Source organism: Cetorhinus maximus, chromosome 22 (genome assembly GCF_964194155.1).
Source record: "Cetorhinus maximus chromosome 22, sCetMax3.hap1.1, whole genome shotgun sequence".
In the NCBI taxonomy this organism is placed as follows: Eukaryota; Metazoa; Chordata; class Chondrichthyes; order Lamniformes; family Cetorhinidae; genus Cetorhinus; species Cetorhinus maximus.
This window is the reverse complement of record NC_135900.1, coordinates 63377809-63399201: the sequence shown is the minus strand read 5'-3', so window position 1 is coordinate 63399201 and position 21393 is coordinate 63377809. Positions and strand designations below refer to the sequence as shown.

The 21393-nt window shown below is 43.2% G+C and overlaps 1 protein-coding gene across 1 annotated transcript in view; it reads right to left on the bottom strand.

Annotated features, from left to right (window-relative positions):
* Positions 1–21393, bottom strand: part of LOC144696754 (sortilin-like) — a 118205-nt gene that overhangs the window by 64588 nt on the left and 32224 nt on the right. Inside the window, exon 2 of the mRNA XM_078568437.1 lies at positions 5412–5474. Coding sequence (XP_078424563.1) covers positions 5412–5474 — 63 coding nt within the window. The remainder of the gene's footprint in view (positions 1–5411; positions 5475–21393) is intronic.

The window sequence follows — 21393 nt, the reverse complement described above, 5'->3', positions numbered from 1 at the left end:
ATCACCAGGAGAATGGAAATTGAACTGAGGCTTTTAAATGACTGAGTGCTCCTGTCAGCAGGAGAGGGGGTAATTAAAATTCAACAGTAATAAAAATCAGCCCTACTAACTCCCTTTACCTGCGTGTGTCTGTAGTTACCCCAAAATTGCCCATGACAGTTGTTCATAATTATCTGTATTGGGGAGGCTTAGGGTGTAGCTAAGTTTTACTTATGGTCAGAATGGCTCCCAGAAACATGTTTGGAAATGGAAGTGGATAACTGGATCAACCTCTCCCTCTCTCTCTCAACACCAGCAGGCCAACAGCGTTCAAAGTTACTGTTAACTATTGACCATCTGATCTGGTGCAGTGGTAGAAACCGGAGGGATAAATCCGTCATGGGGCTTGGGGTCCTCCCTACTCAGCTCCAGTTAGCCCTGCCCTAACAGATTACTGTGATCCTACCTGAAAAGCAGCAGCAAGCTTCCTGATGTTCTACAGCTTTATGTGGGCAAAATCCAATAGTCCCCATGCACACAGAATACCCTAAGCCTTAGGTCTCTAGATTTAGGGAAATGGGATATGTCCCCATATAGAGAGAAAGTACACACCGTCTAGAAAGCAAAGAGAAGTCTGAGCAATGTTGTCATGAATCAGAGGTTAAAACATGGAGGGCAGTTGGGGGGGCGGATGGTGGGGGGCAGGGGAGGGGGCGGATGGTGGGGGGCAGGGGAGGGGGCGGATGGTGGGGGCAGGGGAGGGGGCGGATGGTGGGGGGCAGGGGAGGGGGCGGATGGTGGGGGGCAGATGGTGGGGCGGATGGTGGGGGGGCAGGGGAGGGGGCGGATGGTGGGGGGGCAGGGGAGGGGGCGGATGGTGGGGGGCAGGGGAGGGGGCGGATGGTGGGGGGCAGATGGTGGGGCGGATGGTGGGGGGGCAGGGGAGGGGGCGGATGGTGGGGGGGCAGGGGAGGGGGCGGATGGTGGGGGGCGGATGGTGGGGGGGCAGGGGAGGGGGCGGATGGAATCAAAAGGAATATTGGGCAGGAATGTACCAACTGATTCGTTCCTTAAGTTGAATTTGACTTTCAGAAAGTCTCCCTGTGCATTGGTAGATCCACAGTTCTAGTGTCCTAGGAAAGAGGGACTCAATTGCAGGGAGGGAAAAAATAATTAGAATTGTGTATTTCAGTATCGGAGGAATGAGCAGACAAACAAGTTTCTCCCAGGGGGGGTAAGAAAAACACAAAACAGAATGAATAATTCCTCTGGAAGGGGATGAATAACTGGCAGAGCTGGTCATTCCACATCACAGAGCGCCGGTTCCAAAACTGGTTCCACTTGAAACTATTAGAGAGTTATGACTTAGATGTCTGCAACTTTAGCCGCCCCACCCTCTTAACTAATGAGGCTGTGGAGCCGTATTCGTATTAAATAGGAAAAACGGACAAATCACATTTGTGAATATGCTGTAGGCAATTGTACTAAAAAAATAATCAAAACCAGTTCATTTTTCAAGTGTTAATGCACTAGAGTGCTGGTGTTGCACAAATGATCCTATGGCTTCCCCAATTTGATTTGTTCTCATTAATGAAGAGAAAGGAAAGGGGAAAAAGTGAACTGGCTCCTTATCAAAAGAGTAGATAATGTATGTTAATAATTATACCCTGTAAAAGATAAAACATTTCAGGGAAAGACAAAATATAAAATAATTGCCTGTGGAATTGCTCAGCACTTGCTTAGTACCTGTACACTTAAACTGTGAAATGATTCTGCAAAATCAACCATTTGGTAACCTGTACAAATCATAATACCCAGCCCAACCATGTCACTTGACTTTTATGCACAAGTAGCACAGAATAAAGATGCTTCCCTCCAACTATAATTACAATTATTCGTACACCATTGCTAGGATGAGGGAGACAGCAAGACCACAAGTCTGGTGGCCTGTTGTGGAAGTCCTTGGGTTGACCCTGCCTCTGATTTCCCTATATTGCCGACCAGGAAACTTCCTAGCACTTCTTTAACTCACAATGGCAGCTCACTCAAGATCATGAGGTCAACATGAATAATTCAGGTCTTCCTAGCCTGTAGAACAGGTTGGTGTTATTTCATTGTGACTCCAAACTATACCAACAATAAAGGTTTGTACTGATTGTATGCTTCAAACTCTTGCACCCCCTTCAATTCTATGCATCAGTAATTGACCCTAGCCTCACTGTTATCAAATTGCTCTGTTTATATTGCCCTCAAGGTGGCTGCAGTGGGGAAGAGACCATCATCCACTCCTTCTGGAATGTGCCTTTGCAAAAGTGGCCTGGAAAGAGAGATGTAGTGCTTTTTTGTCAAGGTTCCTCCCAAGGAGTTCCATGATGCATGGCTCTGTGCTCTACAGGTGGTTCCCGTGGACGCACACCAAGGTAAACATCAACTGCAGCTGGAGGACCATTAACTCAGTGAAAGTTGTTCATTGATCTGCCTGAAACTTGGTCTTCCAGTGCAAGGAGTTGTCCCTGACCGAGTGTTACAGACTGGCACATTTCAAGGTCCAGGGCTACATACTGAGGGACGCACAAAACTTGGGGCAGTCACCACAAAGGCTCAATGGGAAAGGCCACTGTCTAATGTCTTGTAGCCATGGTGCACCAAAGGGCTGGAAACTGGGTAAAGCCCCTTTGGCTGTATGTTTGACATCTAATGAAGCTTGTAAATATTCACTGTAATTGTAAATGTAGTGAATAGCATACAGTAGATGATTTTGGTTTGCACCTTACGTAATAAGATGGAGATGAGGAGAAATGTTTTCTTTCAGACCGTCGTGAGTGTGTGGAACTCTCTTCCCCAGAGAGTGGTAGAGGCAGGATCATTGAATAGTTTTAAGCCAGAGGTAGACTGATTTCCTTGTAGTCAAGAATCTAAGGATATCAGGTGTAGGCAGGATAGTGGCGTTGAGGTCACAATCAGATCAGCCATGATTTTATTGAATGGCAGAGCAGGCACGAGGGGTCAAATGGCTTACTCCGCATATGTTTGTATGTTTATAATGTCAACTTTGAATGGTCATGTAATGTTCTTTTCTAAATTCTATGAATAAAGTATATTTTTGAAAAAGAAAGTTCTCCGAAGAAAAGGTGTGGAAATGCCACCATCTGAGGCTTTTCCACTATAGTACACTAAGGGCCTGGAAACTGAGTAGCTCGTAGTTAATTTGCAACTACGCTGATAAGATGTCTGGCCATCTATTTCTGTTGATACCTTTCCCAGATGGCCTCATTGTGAATGCTTTACTGAGCTCCAAGACTCACTAATGGAGTCAGCTCAGCAGGGGTCTGCTTATAGAGGTTGAAGGGGAATGTTAGCTTTGATTATCTTTATGAAGCTATAATTTATTCTTTGATGTGGTGTTTCAATGTCTATGTTTATTTGGAAAAGATTAAGAGGTATAAAGTGGGGTCAAGCTTCTGTTATTTATACTACAAATGGCCGTCTATTGACAATGTTACTAGTTATAAGAACAGCAGTTTTTTCAGAGATCTTTTTGGCTTTTTTGTGTGTTTTTTCCATGAGCTTTTTAAATACTTACCACTGTTATTATATGACTCATTGGTTTTATATATAGTGCATACTGGGTGAATGGGCATGAAGGATGCAGGGAGGCATGGAGATAATGGCTGGCATATGGAAGGGGCACGGGGTGTTATAATATGCCTTTAAGGGATAGCAGCATGCCATCACGAGAGGGGAAGTGTGCCATGTGATCCAGTCTCAGTTTCACTTTTGCCTTTGAGCAGAACAAACACACACAGCTCTGCTGTTGATGTCAAGCTTTCTATTGATGTATAAATGTTCTCATGTGCTATTATAAATAAATGAAGCCACAATGTGTTTACACAATCCCTTATGAGCAATTGGCATTTATGTCAGTCTAACAACATAACATGGGATATATTAGAGGGCACAGGGATATGAGGGGGCACGGAGGGGATATTGGGGTTGGGTGAGAGGGTGAGGGCTCGAGGGCCTAACAGCCTTTAATTCAACTGAGCTGAAGTCCTAACAAGAAAGGTGGGCCTTCTAACCAGCCTACCTCAGCAATCACCCACCTTTGTGGCTGTCTGAACTGTCTCCGCCAGTTGTGGGCCTCATCCATCCTTCCCCTGCCCACCACCACCCACCCTCCCCCAAACCCTACCACCCCAGAATGAAAATGTGGTGGGCACAAGCCACTTTAAATAAGAGGGGTCTGGAAGTTCAGGAAGTTTCCTGACTCAATCTTTTTGCCTCTCCATGAAAATCCAGCCCTTGGGAGTGCCTTGTCTACTAAAACTCTTGGGTTTTGTCAACTCCATCATTAAGCTATTTTAATAACATTAATAGAATTCATGTGTTGCCCAATTTTACTTCCTATTTCCTTCTTATCTGACTGTAGTAAATTTCATCTGCTATTGTTCTGTCCACTTTCATATATTGGTCAACTTATTCTGTAATTTCTGAGCTTTCTTTTCCAATTACACTATCCCTCTTAGCTTAATTTATAATGCGTTCTTGAGTCCCATCATGGATGTAAATTAGAAACTGAAGCATTTTGGTGATCAGAGGGAACTCAAAGGTTCCACCACAGAGCCATGAGGGGAAGAATTGTTAGTTTCATATCAGCATAGTTAGCAAATTAACTATGGAGCAACCAAACAGCATGCTTTGCAACATTGTCATAGCACAATGCAATTTAGTGACATTAGACTGCACGGATGCATTGCCACTTGAATAACCTGATATATCTGGCCATCATTTGCATGTGTAGTGTCGATGCTAATCACCTGTCTAGTATGGTTGACGAGTTCCATGTCTAGAAACATATTTCCTAACTTGTAAATCACAATCTAAAGATGGCTTATGTGGAGATTCTGCAGGACATGATAGCACAATGCACAGACTGGAACATAAAACCAAAGTCTTTGATGGTTGTGGTTTCCTTACTCCAGTCAAGCAACTCACTGTTGGCTTCGATAGCAAATCTGAATGCTCTTATATTAGCAACATCGCAGTAAACAGAGACAATGAATGTTGGCTAACTGTCTGGAGTACCTTAAGTACTCAGCAGGGATGATTCTGCAATTCTGTGCTCTGGGCAGGTATCTGCATTTGCAGGGACTGTAGGTCAGATCCCATTGTAGCTCCATATCTAGCCTGCATTCCCTGAGAACGCAATTTTCCTACTGGAAGAATGGGATCATCTAATAATGGGTTCGAGCTTCATCATGAAGACAGCTTTTGGTTAAGTTTTGGTTTAAGCTTCAAGTGAATACAAAATGGAAGATGCCCAAAAACAAGCACATTATTAGACACTAACTTTATAAATTATAAAAAGTTTGCTACATTTTATAAGGGAAGCATAGAAATACTATGACACACACATCAAAACATTGACTTACCCCAGTTCCATCTCCAACCCAAGCCAATGTTACAGTAGAACCATCATCATCCACAAATGTGTACTGAAATGTAAAAGAAAATTTGCAAAAAATTATCAAAGCTTTAAGTGTGGCTTCCAATGAAATGCTAACTTTGTTAATCACTCCACTCATGCTGCTTGACCCAAGTGTTTTCAGCATTTTCTGTTTTTATTTCAAAACATTTTATCTACCTTAGACAGGATCAAAAAAGGATTATATAAAAAGCCGGTTCTCATATCTAAGTTGCACAAATGAAGTATGCAAATAACAATTCTGAACTCCTGGCTTTTGAAGCCCAAGTTTGCAAACCATTTCAGAAATCAAATTATTGTTAAAGCTGGAAACTCAGTAAATATACTGTCCATCTTGTTTGACATAAATACACTTAACTCCCAAACTGGCTGACATTTAAAACATTATGTGAAATATATAGATAAAACCAAACTAGAAAAAGACAAGTAAATATCACAAATAACACAACCAAAACAAAAATTGCTGGAAAAACTCAGCAGGTCTCTTAGCCTCTGTGGAGAGAAAGACAGAGTTAACGTTTCGAGTCTGTATGACTCTTCAGAGGGAGAAAAAGAGTCATATGGACTTGAAACGTTAACTCTTTCTCTCCACAGGTGCTGTCAGACCTGCTGAGTTTTTCCAGCACTTTTTTTTGTTTTTGTTTCAGATTTCCAGCATCTGCAGTATTTTTGCCAATGCCACCAATAGTTGGTGAGACAAGACCTGATATGACTCTGCCCCATCTCCAACCTCGCTAACCTATCCAAAACTCATGCATGTTGTGTTAATTCTCAAATCTGTGCAATCTCTCCTATAACTTCACATTTCGATCTCTCCAATCACAAGTCTACCCCTGCAACAGCACTAAAACAGCTCTAATCAAAGTCACAAATGACATCCTCATGATGCACTATTTATTCTCATGCTTCTCGACTGACCTGCAACCTTTGCTTCAGGCTACCCTCCTCCAACACCTCTTCAGTGCTATCCAGCTGAGTGGGACCATCCTTGCCTGGTTCCACTCTTACCAGGCTGTTTGCAAAGTCCTTCGAAACAAGTTTCTCATCCCATATCATCTACATCACCACCTGCTCCATAATATTGCCCGTCTCCACCCTGCCTCAAGCACATGTGTTGCTGAAAACCTCATCCTTAACTCAGTTGCCACCAAACTTAATCACAGAATTGTTACGATGTAGAAGGAGGCTGTTCAGCCCATCATGTCTGTACCGGCTCTATGAGCATTTTAACTTAGTGCCAATCTCCTGTCTTTCCCCTGTAACCCTGCAGATCATTTCTATTTAAATAATCATCCAATGCCCTCTTGAATGCCTCAATTGAACCTTCCTCCACCACACTTCCAGGCAGTGCATTCCAAACCCTAACTACTCGCTGCTGAAAAAGTTTTTTCTCAGCTGACATTGGCCTCTTTTACAAAACACTTTAAAACTGTGCGCTCTGGTTCTCGATCCGTTTATGAGTGGGAACAGTTTCTCCCTATCTACTCTGCCCAGATTCCTCATTATTTTGAAAACTTCTATCAAGTCTCCTCTTAGTTTTCTTGTCTCCAAGGAAAACAGTCCCAACTTCTCCAACCTTTCCTCATAACTGAAGTGTCTCATCCCTGGAACCATTCTCATAAACCTCTTCTGCACTCTCTCCAATGTGTTCACATCCTTCCTATAATGTGGCACCCAGAACTGTACAGAATACTCCAAATGAGGTTAATGATTACAATGTTCTCATTGGCCTTCCAGTTTCCACCTTCCATAAAGTTGATCACATCCAAAACTTTACTGCCTGTATTCTAACTCACACCATCACCCCTATCCTTGATTGGTTGAATCTACCAATGCCTCAAGTTTAAAATTCCTATCTAAAAGGTCTACAAGACCATGAGACCCATCTCCAGTTCTCTCGACCCTTTTCCTACCAAGCCACTGGTGACATAACTTCCCTGCCTGGCTCCCATGTCAGCTGACATTGTTAAATATTCTCTCTTCTCAGGTTTTGTCCCTCACTCCTTCAAATCTGCCATCATCTTCACTCTCTTCAAAAAAGTCAACCCTCATTCCTCCGTCCTTGCAAGCTAATATCTCCTCCCCTTTCCTCTCAAGAGTCCTTGAATGTGTTGTTCATTCATATCCAGTTTTCTCAGAATTCCATGTCTGAATCCTTCCAATCAGGTTTCCGCCCTGCCACAGTACTGAAATGACTCTTACCAAAGTCAAAAATGACATCCTATGTGACAGTGACAAAGGTAAACTTTCCCTCCCTGTCCTTCTATACCTGTCTGCAGCCTTTGAGAGAGTTGACCACATCATCCTCCTCCAATGTCTATGCATTGTAGCTAAGCTGAATGGGACTGCACTCGCCTAGTTCTCACCTAGTTTTGATCTTATCTAATTGTACCCAGAGCTTGCAACAGTTTCCTTCTCATTTCCACAGTTACTTCTGGTGTCCCCCAAGGATCTATTCTTTGACCCCTCTTATTTCTCGTCTACATGCTGCTCCTTAGCAATGTCATCCAAAAACACAGCTTCAGTTTCCACATCTATGCTGGCGACACCAGGCTCTGCCTCAGCACCACCTCTCTCATCTCCTCCACTGTTACTAACTTATCAGCTGCTTGTCAGACATCCAATACTAGATTAACAGAAATTTCATCAATAAAATATTGAGAAGACTGAAGCCTCAGTCTTCTGTCCCCAAAAACCCTGCTCCCTTTCCATGTATTCCATCCTTTCCCCTGGCAACTCTCAGAGACTGAACAACCTCGATGTCATGACCTAGAGATGAGCTTTTGACCACATATCCACACTGTCACGAAGACCTCCTATTTCCGCCTCTGTGACATCACCTGTGTCTTCTCATCTGCCTCAGCTCGTCTACCTGTTGAAAACCCTGTCCATACCTTTGTTACCTCCAGACTTGATTATTCTAATGCACTCCTGTCTGACCTTCCGCATTCTACCCTCCCAAAACTTGAGGTCATCCAAAACTCTGCTGCCTTTATCCTAACTTGTACCAAATCCCACTCACCTATTGTCAGCCCTGTTTGCTGGCCTACATTGACTCCTGGTTAAGCATTACCTTGATTTGAAAATTCTCATCCTTGTTTTTAAATCTCTCCTCACTATCTCTGTAATCTCCTCCAACCTCACAACTCTGAGATAGCTGCGCCCCTCTTCAAAATCTCAAATTCTGATCACCTCACCATTGGTGGCTGTGCTTTCAGCTGCCTAGATCCCTCTGTTATGGATAGGAGAGAGAGAAATTGAACTTCTTTATCCTCTCCCCACCTGTCCGTACACAGAGGTGTTTTGGAATTATTTTTAAAGTAGGCTATGGCATGTTTCCCTAAACCCTCAGTTTGTGAGATCCGATTTAATAATAACAACATGCAGAAAACTCGCTTATGATTAACTCAGATTCACATTCAAACTTGGGGACATGGGAGTGTTTGCAACCGCACACACATATACAGTAAAGGGGGGATAGAAAAGAGGAAGATTTTCAACTATGGGCAACAACAGTAAAAGAAAACACAGAAATGGATATTAGTTCACATCATTTCCAGTGTCCAAGAAGTCCAGAGGATGCTTCCTTTGTGGCGGAGTTCAGTCCAGATGAGTTTCTGGTTGGAGGCAGCAACATGAAAAAATCCTTGAAACGGAGAATGATGCAGCATAATGGGCTGTGTTTAGACCACTTGGCAGGCGTTGATCAGGAATATGTAAAATCATACAGGCTTTGAGGAGTTGAGAGATGGCGGCTGCTGCTTGGTTAGACTGGATTCTTTCCAGTTAGTGTTAAAACAGCAGTCTGAGGGTTTCTCAGTTCTCAAAGGAATATAGAGATTTCAAAGTGGTCACTCAAGTCATGTGACCTTCTTTCTCCAATATGATGTCAAAAGGGATGTTTATCTATTATCTGGATCTGGCTATTGGTTTCAGGACTGATAATGTCAGCAATTAGCTTTTGAAAAATCCATATTGAGGTTCTTATGTTGGGAAACCATTGTCCAGGCAGACCTCTGACTCTGCTAGAGAAATAGCTTATCAAGATGCAAATGTCATCTATATCTCCTCACACAAAAGCAGAAAATGCTGGAAAAACTCAGGTCTGAAAGCATCTGTGGAAAGAAAGACAGAGTTAACATTTCGAGTCTGTATGACCCTTCTTCAGAGCTCTGATGCTGTCAGACCTGCTGAGTTTGTCCAGCATTTTTTGCTTTTGTTTCAGATTTCCAGCATCCACGGTGTTTTGCCTTTATCTATGCCTCCTCAATGGTTCCCTTTTGAAATGAACCTGGACAGTCCAGGTTTGAGATGGGTCTGTTAAACTTGACACATTGTTATAAAAACAAAAAACTGCGGATGCTGGAAATCCAAAACAAAAACAGAATTACCTGGAAAAACTCAGCAGGTCTGGCAGCATCGGCAGAGAAGAAAAGAGTTGACGTTTCGAGTCCTCATGACCCTTCAACAGAACTCAGTAATATTAGGAGGGGGGTGAAATATAAGCTGGTTTAAGGTGGGGGGGGGGGTGTGGGGGGGTGGGGGTGTGGGGGGTGGGGTGGTGTGGTTGTAGGGACAAGCAAGCAGTGATTGGAGCAGATAATCAAAAGATGTCACAGACAAAAGAACAAAGAGGTGTTGAAGGTGGTGATATTATCTAAACGAATGTGCTAATTAAGAATGGATGGCAGGACACTCAAGGTACAGCTCTAGTGGGGGTGGGGTGGAAAGACTAACAGGACATAAAAGGTATAGATTTAAAAATAATGGAAATAGGTGGGAAAAGAAAAATCTATATAAATTATTGGAAAAAACAAAAGGAAGGGGGAAGAAACGGAAAGGGGGTGGGGATGGAGGAGGGAGTTCAAGATCTAAAGTTGTTGAATTCAATATTCAGTCCGGAAGGCTGTAAAGTGCCTAGTCGGAAGATGAGGTGCTGTTCCTCCAGTTTGCGTTGGGCTTCACTGGAACAATGCAACAAGCCAAGGACAGACATGTGGGCAAGAGAGCAGGGTGGAGTGTTAAAATGGCAAGCGACAGGGAGGTTTGGGTCTTTCTTGCGGACAGACCGCAGGTGTTCTGCAAAGCGGTCGCCCAGTTTACGTTTGGTCCCTCCAATGTAGAGGAGACCGCATTGGGAGCAACGAATGCAGTAGACTAAGTTAGGGGAAATGCTAGTGAAATGCTGTTTCACTTGAAAGGAGTGTTTGGACCCTTGGACGGTGAGGAGAGAGGAAGTGAAGGGGCTGGTGTTGCATCTTTTGCGTGGCATAGGGAGGTGCCATAGGTGGGGGTTGAGGAGTAGGGGGTGATGGAGGAGTGGACCAGGGTGTCCCAGAGGGAACGATCCCTACGGAATGCTGCCAGGGTGGGTGAAGGGAAGATGTGTTTGGTGGTGGCATCAGGCTGGAGTTGGCAGAACACATTGTTCCTGATTTCATGTGAAAGCAGAGCAACAACACAATTATTTAAAACACACAGGTATGATACAATTTGCTGCTGCCTTTGAAATGAACTGGTAAGTTTGATTGTAATAAAAGAATACAATAATAGCTCTGAGGCAGTCATAAATTACAGAGCATGGTAAAAACAGATTGGGAGTGAAACCTCAGTTTACTTTAGCTGTGTTTACACTTGTTACAGTTAAGGTGTATTTCTGTGAATTGGGGGATGGTAACATTGTGGTATTGTTACTGGGCCAGTAATCCACAGGCCCAGACTAATGCTCCAGAGACATGAGTTCAAATTCATATAGACTAAAATGCTGGTTTCATTAATAATGATTATGAAATTACCAGATTGTGGTAAAAACCCATTTGGTTCATTATCCTTCAGAGAAGAAAATCTGCCATCCTTACCCAGAATTGACTCCATGTAACTCCAGACACACACTAATGTGGGTTGACTCTTAAATGCGCTCTGAAATGGCCTCGCAAGCCGTTCAGTTGTAGGTGGCTCACCACTAGGATAGGCAATAAATGCTAGCCTTGTTAGCAATGCCCACATCCCAAGAACGAATAAAAATTGAAAGATAACCAAATCTCTTATCAAGCAAAACCACTAAAATTGGAATTCATTCCTGGCACATTTGGCAGAGTAATTGGCATTTCTGAAACATTTACACAATGGGAAAATAGTTCCTCTTTGTAAAGATGAAACATTCCTTAAAATCAGAGATTTGTCAGAAATATATCTTCAATGCACAAATAAAAATGTGTTTCAAAAAAGTGTTAAATTTCATGTAACTTTTCTTTAAAAATTATCTTCTCTCTTTCCCTTTAGTTTCTCCTTTACCACAAAAGAGATTTCCCTTTGTCGTTTCAAATGCCTTTTGCTGTCTAATATTGGCTTTTATCCTTTTCCCCTCACAGAGAAAAGACCAAAAACTTGCTCCAATGGCCACCAAAACAATCCAGAAACATGCTCTTATATTTCTAAAAACGCTGCTATACAGTCAACCTCTGGAAAAGACTTCTTCAGTAGTCAACTGAAGACTGCAAGTCTTCACAACAGGGAGAGTGCTTCATATTAAACTAGAATCATAACTATGATAACAACAGAATAATTACAACCACAATCTAATGACAACCAAGTTTTTTTTTAAAGTGATGTTGAATGAGGGATAAATATTGGCCAGGACACAGAGGGGATCTCCCTCACCCTTCTTCAAAATGGATGAATGTTAAAGGTCCTAATAGGTACTAGGAGAGCAGACAGGGCTTCAGTTTAATACCTCATTTGATGGCAACTCCTACATTACAGCTCTCCAGAGCAGAAGCGTGCTAGGCCAAAGCACCCATTTTAAGGCTTTTCCTGACAGTAGTGCTGCAACGACAACTTGCACTTCTGTAGCACCTTTAAAACATGGAAAATATCTCAAGGACTTTCACAGAGGGTTTGGGAAAAGCAGCAGCTGTGTCAAAGAAACACAGGCATAGGGGACGTTTTAATTGGAAGTACTGGATCATTTTCCATCTAATGAAATTACAAAAACTAGTTTTTTGCACTCTGCATCTAATTATGGTCGAGAGGTGAGACCGATGCGTCAGCTCAATGTAGTGTTTAATCCACCTCGATATTAGTCAGCTTAAAGTAATGGCACCACAGATGGCACAGAACATTGGAATATCACCCACCCTCCGGGGAGGGGCACAGGTTTCTATCGGATTTCTTGATCACAAACGTTCTAAGGCGGTCAAATGTTTTCTCAAAAGTGTTATACCTGTGGAGGCATGAGGATTACAAATTTTTAAAAACTGTATTACCTTTTTAAACCTTGGACTGATTTTTAAGGACTGTTTCAAAATGGACTCTGAGGATCATCTAACTCTCTGAAGTGCATTTGCTCTGAAGAAGAGGCATACAGACTCGAAACATTAACTCTGTCTTTCTCTTCACAGATGCTGCCAGACCTGCTGAGTTTTTCCAGCATTTTCTGTTTTCACTTCAGACTTCCAGCACCCGCAGTATTTTGCTTTTATTTAACTCGCTTATTGTGGATTCAAGACAACCTCCCTCATCTCCTGAGGGAAAAAAGAGAGGACATTACCAGACATGAATGACACCTCAGAATTCAATGGATGTCCACAAATGCAAATAGATCCCATTGACTTTGGCAGCCTTCCCTCAAGCACAATGAAATTAACTGATAAGAACTTACAACTTACAGTTGCTTATCACACTGATGAGTAACGTGGTGCATGAATGTCAGTGCCGGTGTGATGCCAGGTAAGTAGGCCAGACATCTCAACAGCTGGCAGATCGTATCAAACAGCACATACCTTTGGCTGTTGGCAACAGGCAATGTACTGACCATATCCAACCAGACCGTGCTTGCAAAACTCAAAACATAGTGTTCAACATTTGATGTGATTCCACGATTGGACAACACTTGCTAAACAATCCTGGTTGTGCCAAGAATTACACTGAAAACCAATTTAAGATTATCAGTGGGACTCGCAGTGTGGCTTACTTATGCATGCTAGAAGCTACATATATTCACACACAGAGCTCTTATCCTCTGCAGACAAAAGGAGTATGTCCACACATTGCGCCTTTTTCAACTAAACAAAAGCTTGGATGACAGCCATTCCCTAGTTCATTCCCCATGACAATACCTTGATCAACCTGCCTGGTTTGAATTTGAACAAAAGCTTGGTGGTCAACTGTTCCTTGCTGCATTCTCCATGGCAATGCATCTATCAATCAGAGTCCACTTGCCAACCAATCAGTGCTCTGTTCTCATGCAATATAAATTGTTGTTCCTTTTACTGTTGGTAATCTTGCGAATCTGTCCTGATGAGTGCAAGACAAAGAACTTAGACAGCATGTCTCTTCTTTTTAGCAATATTCAACTGTAAGTTGTGAAAAGCTAAAATCCACAGGTGGGAGAAAGAGTCACAGTCTGCTGTTTCAATTGTCAATGCCTTATTTGAAGGATGACTTGGAAGTTTGTCCAGGCCACCTGATTTGATGGCCATCTTTGCTCCCTGTTAAAATATAACAAACTGCTACAAACCAAGACAGAACTCCATCACATAGGTGAAGAAGGATCAACAAGCAGAGCCATCAACCTGCTGTAATCAACCAGGCCAAAAAAGGGCCACACCACATTTCTTGAATGAGAAATAAGGAACCTCTTCTCTTCCCGCTACGTGGTCCCATTTTCAAGCTTACCTGAGAAATCCAACCTCTTGCAGACTGACAATGGGAGCCATTGCAACTGCTAAAGCATATCTGCAATTTCAAAGCCTTCACTTCCGCCAGTGTAACAGCATAACTATAAAATAATAGGCCTGCATTGAAATAGAGACTGAGATCCATTCCATTTTTAAAAATAAGTATTGTTTTATCTTTATCTGTGCCTAGGTGTGTGTGCATGCATGCGTACCATAATTTTCTTTTGTAACCTGCAGGGCAAGGGTGGAAAAAAAAACTAACTTTTTCCCTTTTTAAAAATGAAAGGATTGCTGCTAGATTATTTAAAATGGACTTATTCACTCCAAGGGCAAGAAAACACACACTCGCATTCAAAAACTTAAATGATCATTGGCAATAAAATGTCATAGCTTAAAATTGTTCGTGATAAAACGAAAGAAAGTAAAACAGGCAATGCTTCTTCTCACAGTAGAGGTGTGAGGTGGAAATACCCTACCAGATGTTCCAAGAAAAAGCTGCAACTTTATTGACTTTGCACAGTAAGATATAATTTATTGGGTTACGCAACAATGCATAGGTAATTTTTTTTACCTATGTTAGAAGATTGAGAGAGAAAAAACAAGCTTTTGTAGAAAACATTCCCATGCAAAGAAATGGAGCCATGGTCCTTAATGTTAATGAGAGCTGTGTATATTATGATCACCTGAAAGTTACAATTTTAGTTTTCCAATTTTTATTTTTAAAATTACATCATGGATGTAATTTAAACTGTTGCCTCACTTTGTCTTGGCCTTGAATTCCTGTATGCAATCCCATAAAGTGTAGCTTTCAGGGGAAATGAGGTTAGAGGGCAGTAGATAAATGGACCCAGGAGCAGTCGTCATTTCGTTCCTATTATAAAGTAATATTTTGGTTTGACAGCCATTTTGGAAGCAGAGATTTAGACTTGGACCATCAGAATTTCACAACCTTATGGGCCAGGAGTCAATGAATAGCACAGCATGGAAGGTATTCATATAGCCCAAATGATCTGCATCACTCTCTCAAAGAGAAATCTAGTTGGTTCCACTCCCACACTCTTTCCCCATGCCCCTGCAATTGTTTATGCAAGTCCCTTCTGAAGCTACTACTAAATTTGTATCCACCACTAGCAGGCAGTGCATTCTAAAACCTAACCACCAGTTGCATAAAAAGGTTTTTCCTTGTGTCACATCTGGTTATTTTGCCAATCATCTTACATCTGTGTTCTTTGGTTATCAACCCTTCAGCCAGTTTCTCTGTATTCACTAGCTAAACCTTCATAATTTAAACAGCCCTAAACAGACCCAGGTCCCTATTCTTGCACCTCTTTAAAGTAACCACAGCATATATTGGCTCTCCTCATTCTTCCTACCAATAAATATACATTTCTGCACTGAATTTCAATTGCTATGTATCCACTCATTCCACCAGCCTATGTCCTTGATGTGTATTTTTAGCTAATTCACTGCTTACTACAAACAAGTTTCACTTCATTTGCAAATTTCAAATTTGTGCCCGTAACTTCAAGTCCAAGTCATTGATGTACATTAAAAAGCAGCAGTGACCCTACTACTGAACCTTAGGGGAAATCTTTGTATATCTCCTTCCAGTCCAAAAACAGCCATTCACAACTGTATTTTCTATCCCGTAGCCAAATCCATGCTTCTATTGTCCCTTTTATTCAATGGGTTTCAATTTTGCTAACAAGTCTAATACATGGTATTTTATCAGACATCTTTTGAAAATCCACATACACAATATCATCTGCACAGCCCTGTGATAATCGACGTGCTTTGGGAAAAGCCTGTATTTTTGTGAAATGTCCCCTTTAAGACCAAGGTGAACAGGGGACTATTATGAAAGAGGATTAACTGGTTTCCCAATTTATGACATCATTGGGTTTCAGGAAATGCCCACGTGACCTGAGGTTGCCAAGGGAATTAAAAGCTAAGAAGCAAAGAGTAAATAAAAAGCTAATTGCAGTGGTGTTGGATTTCAGTCTGTCTGGTGGCAGGCAGTTCCAAACACCAAGAATTCGTGAGGGAGGAAGCGAGGCTCTCTCTCTAAATGGAAATTTTCTGTTTGGCAGTTTTGAACAGATCCTTCACAGAGGATCTGTTGAAGCAGGTCTCCGAGAATAGAGCAGAGGCTATTCCCATGTGTGTGAAACAGTTGGAAAGGACAGAGAACTGTAAGACAAGAAGAGCAAGGGGTTGTGGATTAGACAAGACCATTGCTTCTGTTTCAGTGTTGCCAGAGCCCACCAGACCAATTAAAGGGATCGGAGGGGGGGGTGTCTGGAGATTGTGTTGCATGAGGAGTAGCGTAACCCGAGAGAGAGAGGATTGGTTGATGTGAACCATGTCCAGGGGCTTTGGATGGAATACAGCTGCTGATGAATGTGACTCAAGTGCCAAAATGTTTGAGTGGCAAATGAAAGATACTACATAGTGGAGGCAGAGTTGGGGACACTGGGAGATTGCACAAGGTGCCATATTTGTGCGGGAAGTAATGCGAGAGTTTGTAGCTATGTGAGGCTTATCTTTGTTGTTTTGACTATTTAAAGTAGAATTTATCTTTTCATTTGAAATATCCTTCACCTGTTATTTCATGTTTGAGTTATGTTAATTTTAGTTGGCTTGTTACAGTAAAAGTTTTAAAAAGTGAAATCCTGTCTATTGGTTTTATTTCTGTTGGCACCTTGAGAGTTGCATTTTTTTTAAGAAAGTTATCGGTCTCCACTAGGATCGTAACAAATTGGGGGGCTCATCCAAGATCTTGAAAAGTTGAAACAGGAAAACTGATATACTGGAATTTTTCAGAATTTAAACCAACAAGATTTCACAGTTTTTTTTTCCTGTATTTGAATACTGCAAAAGAGAAAGACATGTTGCTGAAGCTTTCACCTTTCACTCATCAGGACAAACACAAGAATGCCAAATTTCAAACAATCACAACAATTTATATGACAGGAGATAAGGCTGCTGATTGGTTGGCAAGTAGACTCTGATTGGCTGAGATGTTGCCATGGGGAAAGCAATGGGTAACCATAGGCTCCCCAAGCTCCTGGGGAATTTAAAAAAAAGTGCAAGGCTTGAACATATTCCTGATATGTTAATAGCTACACTAACACCCAATTTAAGATGATCAGTCAAGCTCGTAATGTGTAGAAACATATATTCACACATAGGGACACATTCTCTGCAGGCACCAAATTCCCACCTTCTATCTCCTTTGTATAGTAGAGACATTGAGGAGCATTTCTTTCAAAGAGGTTCAGCAATACCTGTAATAGGTTGCTAAAAAGGGTGACTGAAGTCAGGACATGAGTCAGCTAACCCACAGCCAGACACTGTAATAGGGAAATAGCAAAGGTGGCCTTTCAGACAAAGAAGCTGGAATGGGCTGCAAGACATTAATCATGGAAAGTTAATTTTTAAAATCAATTTACGGGATTTGGGCGTCGCTGGCTAGGCCAGCATTTATTGCCCATCCCAACTGCCCTCAAGAAGGTGGTGGTGAGCTGCCTTCTTGAACCGCTGCTGTCCCTGTGGTGTAGGTACATCCACAGTGCTGTTAGGGAGGGAGTTCCAGGATTTTGACCCAGCGACAATGAAGGAACAGCAATGTATTTCCAAGTCAGGATGGTGAGTGGCTTGGAGGGAACTTCAAGGTTGTGGTGTTCCCATGTATCTGCTGCCCTTGTCCTTCTAGATGGTAGATTTGGAATTTAGAAGGTGGATTTGGAAGGTGCTGCCTAAGGAGCCATGGTGAGTTTCTGAAGTGCAACTTGTAAATGGTACTCACTGCTGTTGCTGTTCATCGGTGGTGGAGGGAGTGAATGTTTGTGGATGGGATGCCAATCAAGTGGGCTGCTTTGTCCTGGATGGTGTCAAGCTCCTTGAGTATTGTGGGAGCTGCACTCATCCAGGCAAGTGGAGAGTATTTCATCACACTCCTGACTTGTGCCTTGTAGGTGGAAGACAGGCTTTGGAGAGTCAGGAGGCGAGTTACTCGCCGCAGGATTCCTAGCCTCTGACCTGCTCTTGTAGCCACAATATTTATGTGGCTAGTACAGTTCAGTTTCTGGTGGCTAGTACAGTTCAGTTTCTGGTCAATGGTAACCCCCAGGATGTTGATAGGGGGGGAATTCAGTGATGGTAATGCCCATGAATGTCAAGGGGTGATAGTTAGCTTCTCTCTTGTTGGGGATGGTCATTGCCTGGCACCTGTGTGACACAAATGTTACTTGCTACTTGTCAACCCAAGCCTGGATATTGTCCAGGTCTTGCTGCATTTGGACATGGACTGCTTCAGTATCTGAGGAGTCATAAATGGTGCTGAACATTGTGCAATCATCAGTGAACATTCCCACTTCTGACCTTATGATGAAAGGATGGAGAGTTTCCCCCCCCGATTCCCATTGAGTCCAGTTTTGCTCGGGCTCCTTGATGTCACACTCGGTCAAATGCAGCTTGATGTCAAGGGCAGTCACTCTCACCTCACCTCTGGAATTCAGCTCTCTTGAACCAAGGCTGGAATGAGGTCAGGAGCTCAGTGACCCTGGTGCAACCCAAACTGCGTGTCAGTGAGCAGGTTATTGCTAAACAAGTGCCGCTTGATAGCACTGTTGATGGCCCCTTCCATTAGTTTACTGATGATCGAGAGTAGACAGATGGGGCGGTAATTGGCCAGGTTGGATTTGTCCTGCTTTTCGTGCATTCCTGGGCAATTTTCCACATTGCCAGCTGGATGCCAGTGTTGTAGCTGTACTGGAACAGCTTGGCCAGGGGCACGACAAGTTCTGGAGCACAAGTCTTTAGTACTATCGCCAGAGTATTGTCAGGGCCCCTAGCCTTTACAGTATCCAGTGCCTTCACTGGCATTCAGCCATTCCTTGATATCACGTGGAATGAACTGAATTGGCTGAAGACTGGCATCTGTGATGTTGGGGACCTTCAGAGGAGGCCGAGATGGATCATCCACTCAGCACTACTGGCTGAAGATTGTTGCCAATGCTTCAGCCTTATCTTTTGCACTAATGTGCTGGGCTCCTACAGCATTGAGAATGGGGATATTTGTGGTGCATCCGCCTCCAGTGAGTTGTTTAATTGTCCACCACCATTCACGACTGGATTTGGCAGGACTGCAGAGCTAGGATCTGACCTGTTGGTTGTGGAATTGCTAAGCCCTGTCTATCACTTGTTTATGCTGCTTGGCATGCAAGTAGTCCTGTGTTGTAGCTTCACCAGGTTGGCACCTCATTTTTAGGTATGCCTGGTGCTGCTCCTGGCATGTCCTCCTGCACTCTCATCCCCTGGCTTGGTGGTAATGGTAGAGTGGAGGATCCCAGGCCATGAGGTTACAGATTGTGGTTGTATATAGTTCTGCTGCTACTGATGTCCCACAGCACCTCATGGATGCCCAGTCTTAAGTTGCTAGATCTATTCAAAATCTATCCCATTTAGCACGGTGGTAGTGCCACACAACATGATGGAGGGTATCCTCAAAATGAAGACAGGACTGTGCGGTGGTCACTCCTACCAATACCGTCATGGACAGATGCACCTGCAGCAGGCAGGTTGGCAAGGACGAGGTCAAGTATGTTTTTCCCTCTTGTTGGTTCCCTCACCACCGGCCGCAGACCCAGTCGAGCAGCTATGTCCTTTAGGATTTGGCCAGCTCTGTCCTTGGTGGTGCTGCCGAGCCACTCTTGGTGATGGACATTGAAATCCCCCACCCAGAGTAAATTCTGCACCCTTGCCACCTTCAGTGCTTCCTCCAAGTGGTGTTCAACATGGAGGAGTACTGATTCATCATCTGAGGGGGGTGCAGTATGTGGTAATCAGCAGGAAGTTTCCTCAACCATGTTTGGCCTAATGCCCTGAGACTCCATGGGGTCTGGAGTCAATGTGGAGGACTCCCAAGGGCAACTTCCTCTTGACTCTATACAACTCTGCTGGGTTTGTCCTGTCTGTGGGACAGGACATACCCAGGGATGGTGATGGTGGGACATTATCTGTAAGGTATGATTCTGTGAGTATGTCTGTGTCAGGCTGTTGCTTGACTAGTCTGTGAGACAGTTCTCCCAATTTTGGCACTAGCCCCCAGATGTTAGTAAGGAGGACTTTTCAGGATCGATAGGGCTGAGTTTGTCGTTGTTGTTTCCAGTGTCTAGGTCAATGACACAGGACTACTTGCATGCCAAGCAGTATAAGCAGCAAGTGATAGACAGGGCTAAGCAATTCCACAACCAACAGGTCAGATCTACAGTCCTGCCAAATCCAGTCGTGAATGGTGGTGGACAATTGAGCAACTCACTGGAGGCGGATGCTCCACAAATATCCCCATTCTCAATGCTGTAGGAGCCCAGCACATTAGTGCAAAAGATAAGGCTGAAGCATTGGCAACAATCTTCAGCCAGAAGTTCTGAGTGGATGATCCATCTTGGCCTCCTCTGAAGGTCCATCCAGTTTCATTCCTTTTAGACCAGGCTTGCCCTACCTTTTCACTCGGCGGGGCTGTGGGGAGGGGGGACATTTGTATATTTTTCTCACTCGAGGGGCCAATGAGCCAATTTTGGAAAGATAAGGTTTGGCACAACAAAAAACCGAATTTCAAAAAAAGGGCTGAGGTTTTAAGGAAGGAAGCTATTGCTGAGCAAAAGTACAGGAATGTCATAGCAATGATAAATTATTAATTTAAAACAGAGTAATTAATAAAAAAATACCTGAGTGTCTATGTCTGGCTCACTCCCAGTCTCAGGGTGCTCATACAGTGAGTGAGTTAGTGTCAATGTGTTGGTGAGCGAGAGTGAGAAACCTGAAACTGGTCACAAGGCAGACTCGCACTCCGCCACTCTCCCCTCACAAACAGCGTCTTTCACACTCCATTGAAATTCATCTGTTTGATCGGAATTTGGAAAACTGGCTCCAGGGGCTGCATAGAGGGGGCTTCATGGGCTACATCTGGCCTGTGGGCTGTATGCTGTTTTGATGCAACTGAGTGGCTTGCTAGGTCATTTCAGAGGGCATTACTGTGGATCTGGAGTCACATGTAGGCCAGTTGGGGGCAGATTTCCTTCCCTAAGGAACATTAGTGAACCAGATGGGTTTTTACAACAATCAACAATGGTTTCATGGTCATGATTTTTATTGATTTCAAATTCCACCACCTGGCATGCTGGGGTTTGAACCTGGGTCCCCCAGAGCATTACCCGGGTCTCTGGATTACCAGTCCAGTGACAATGC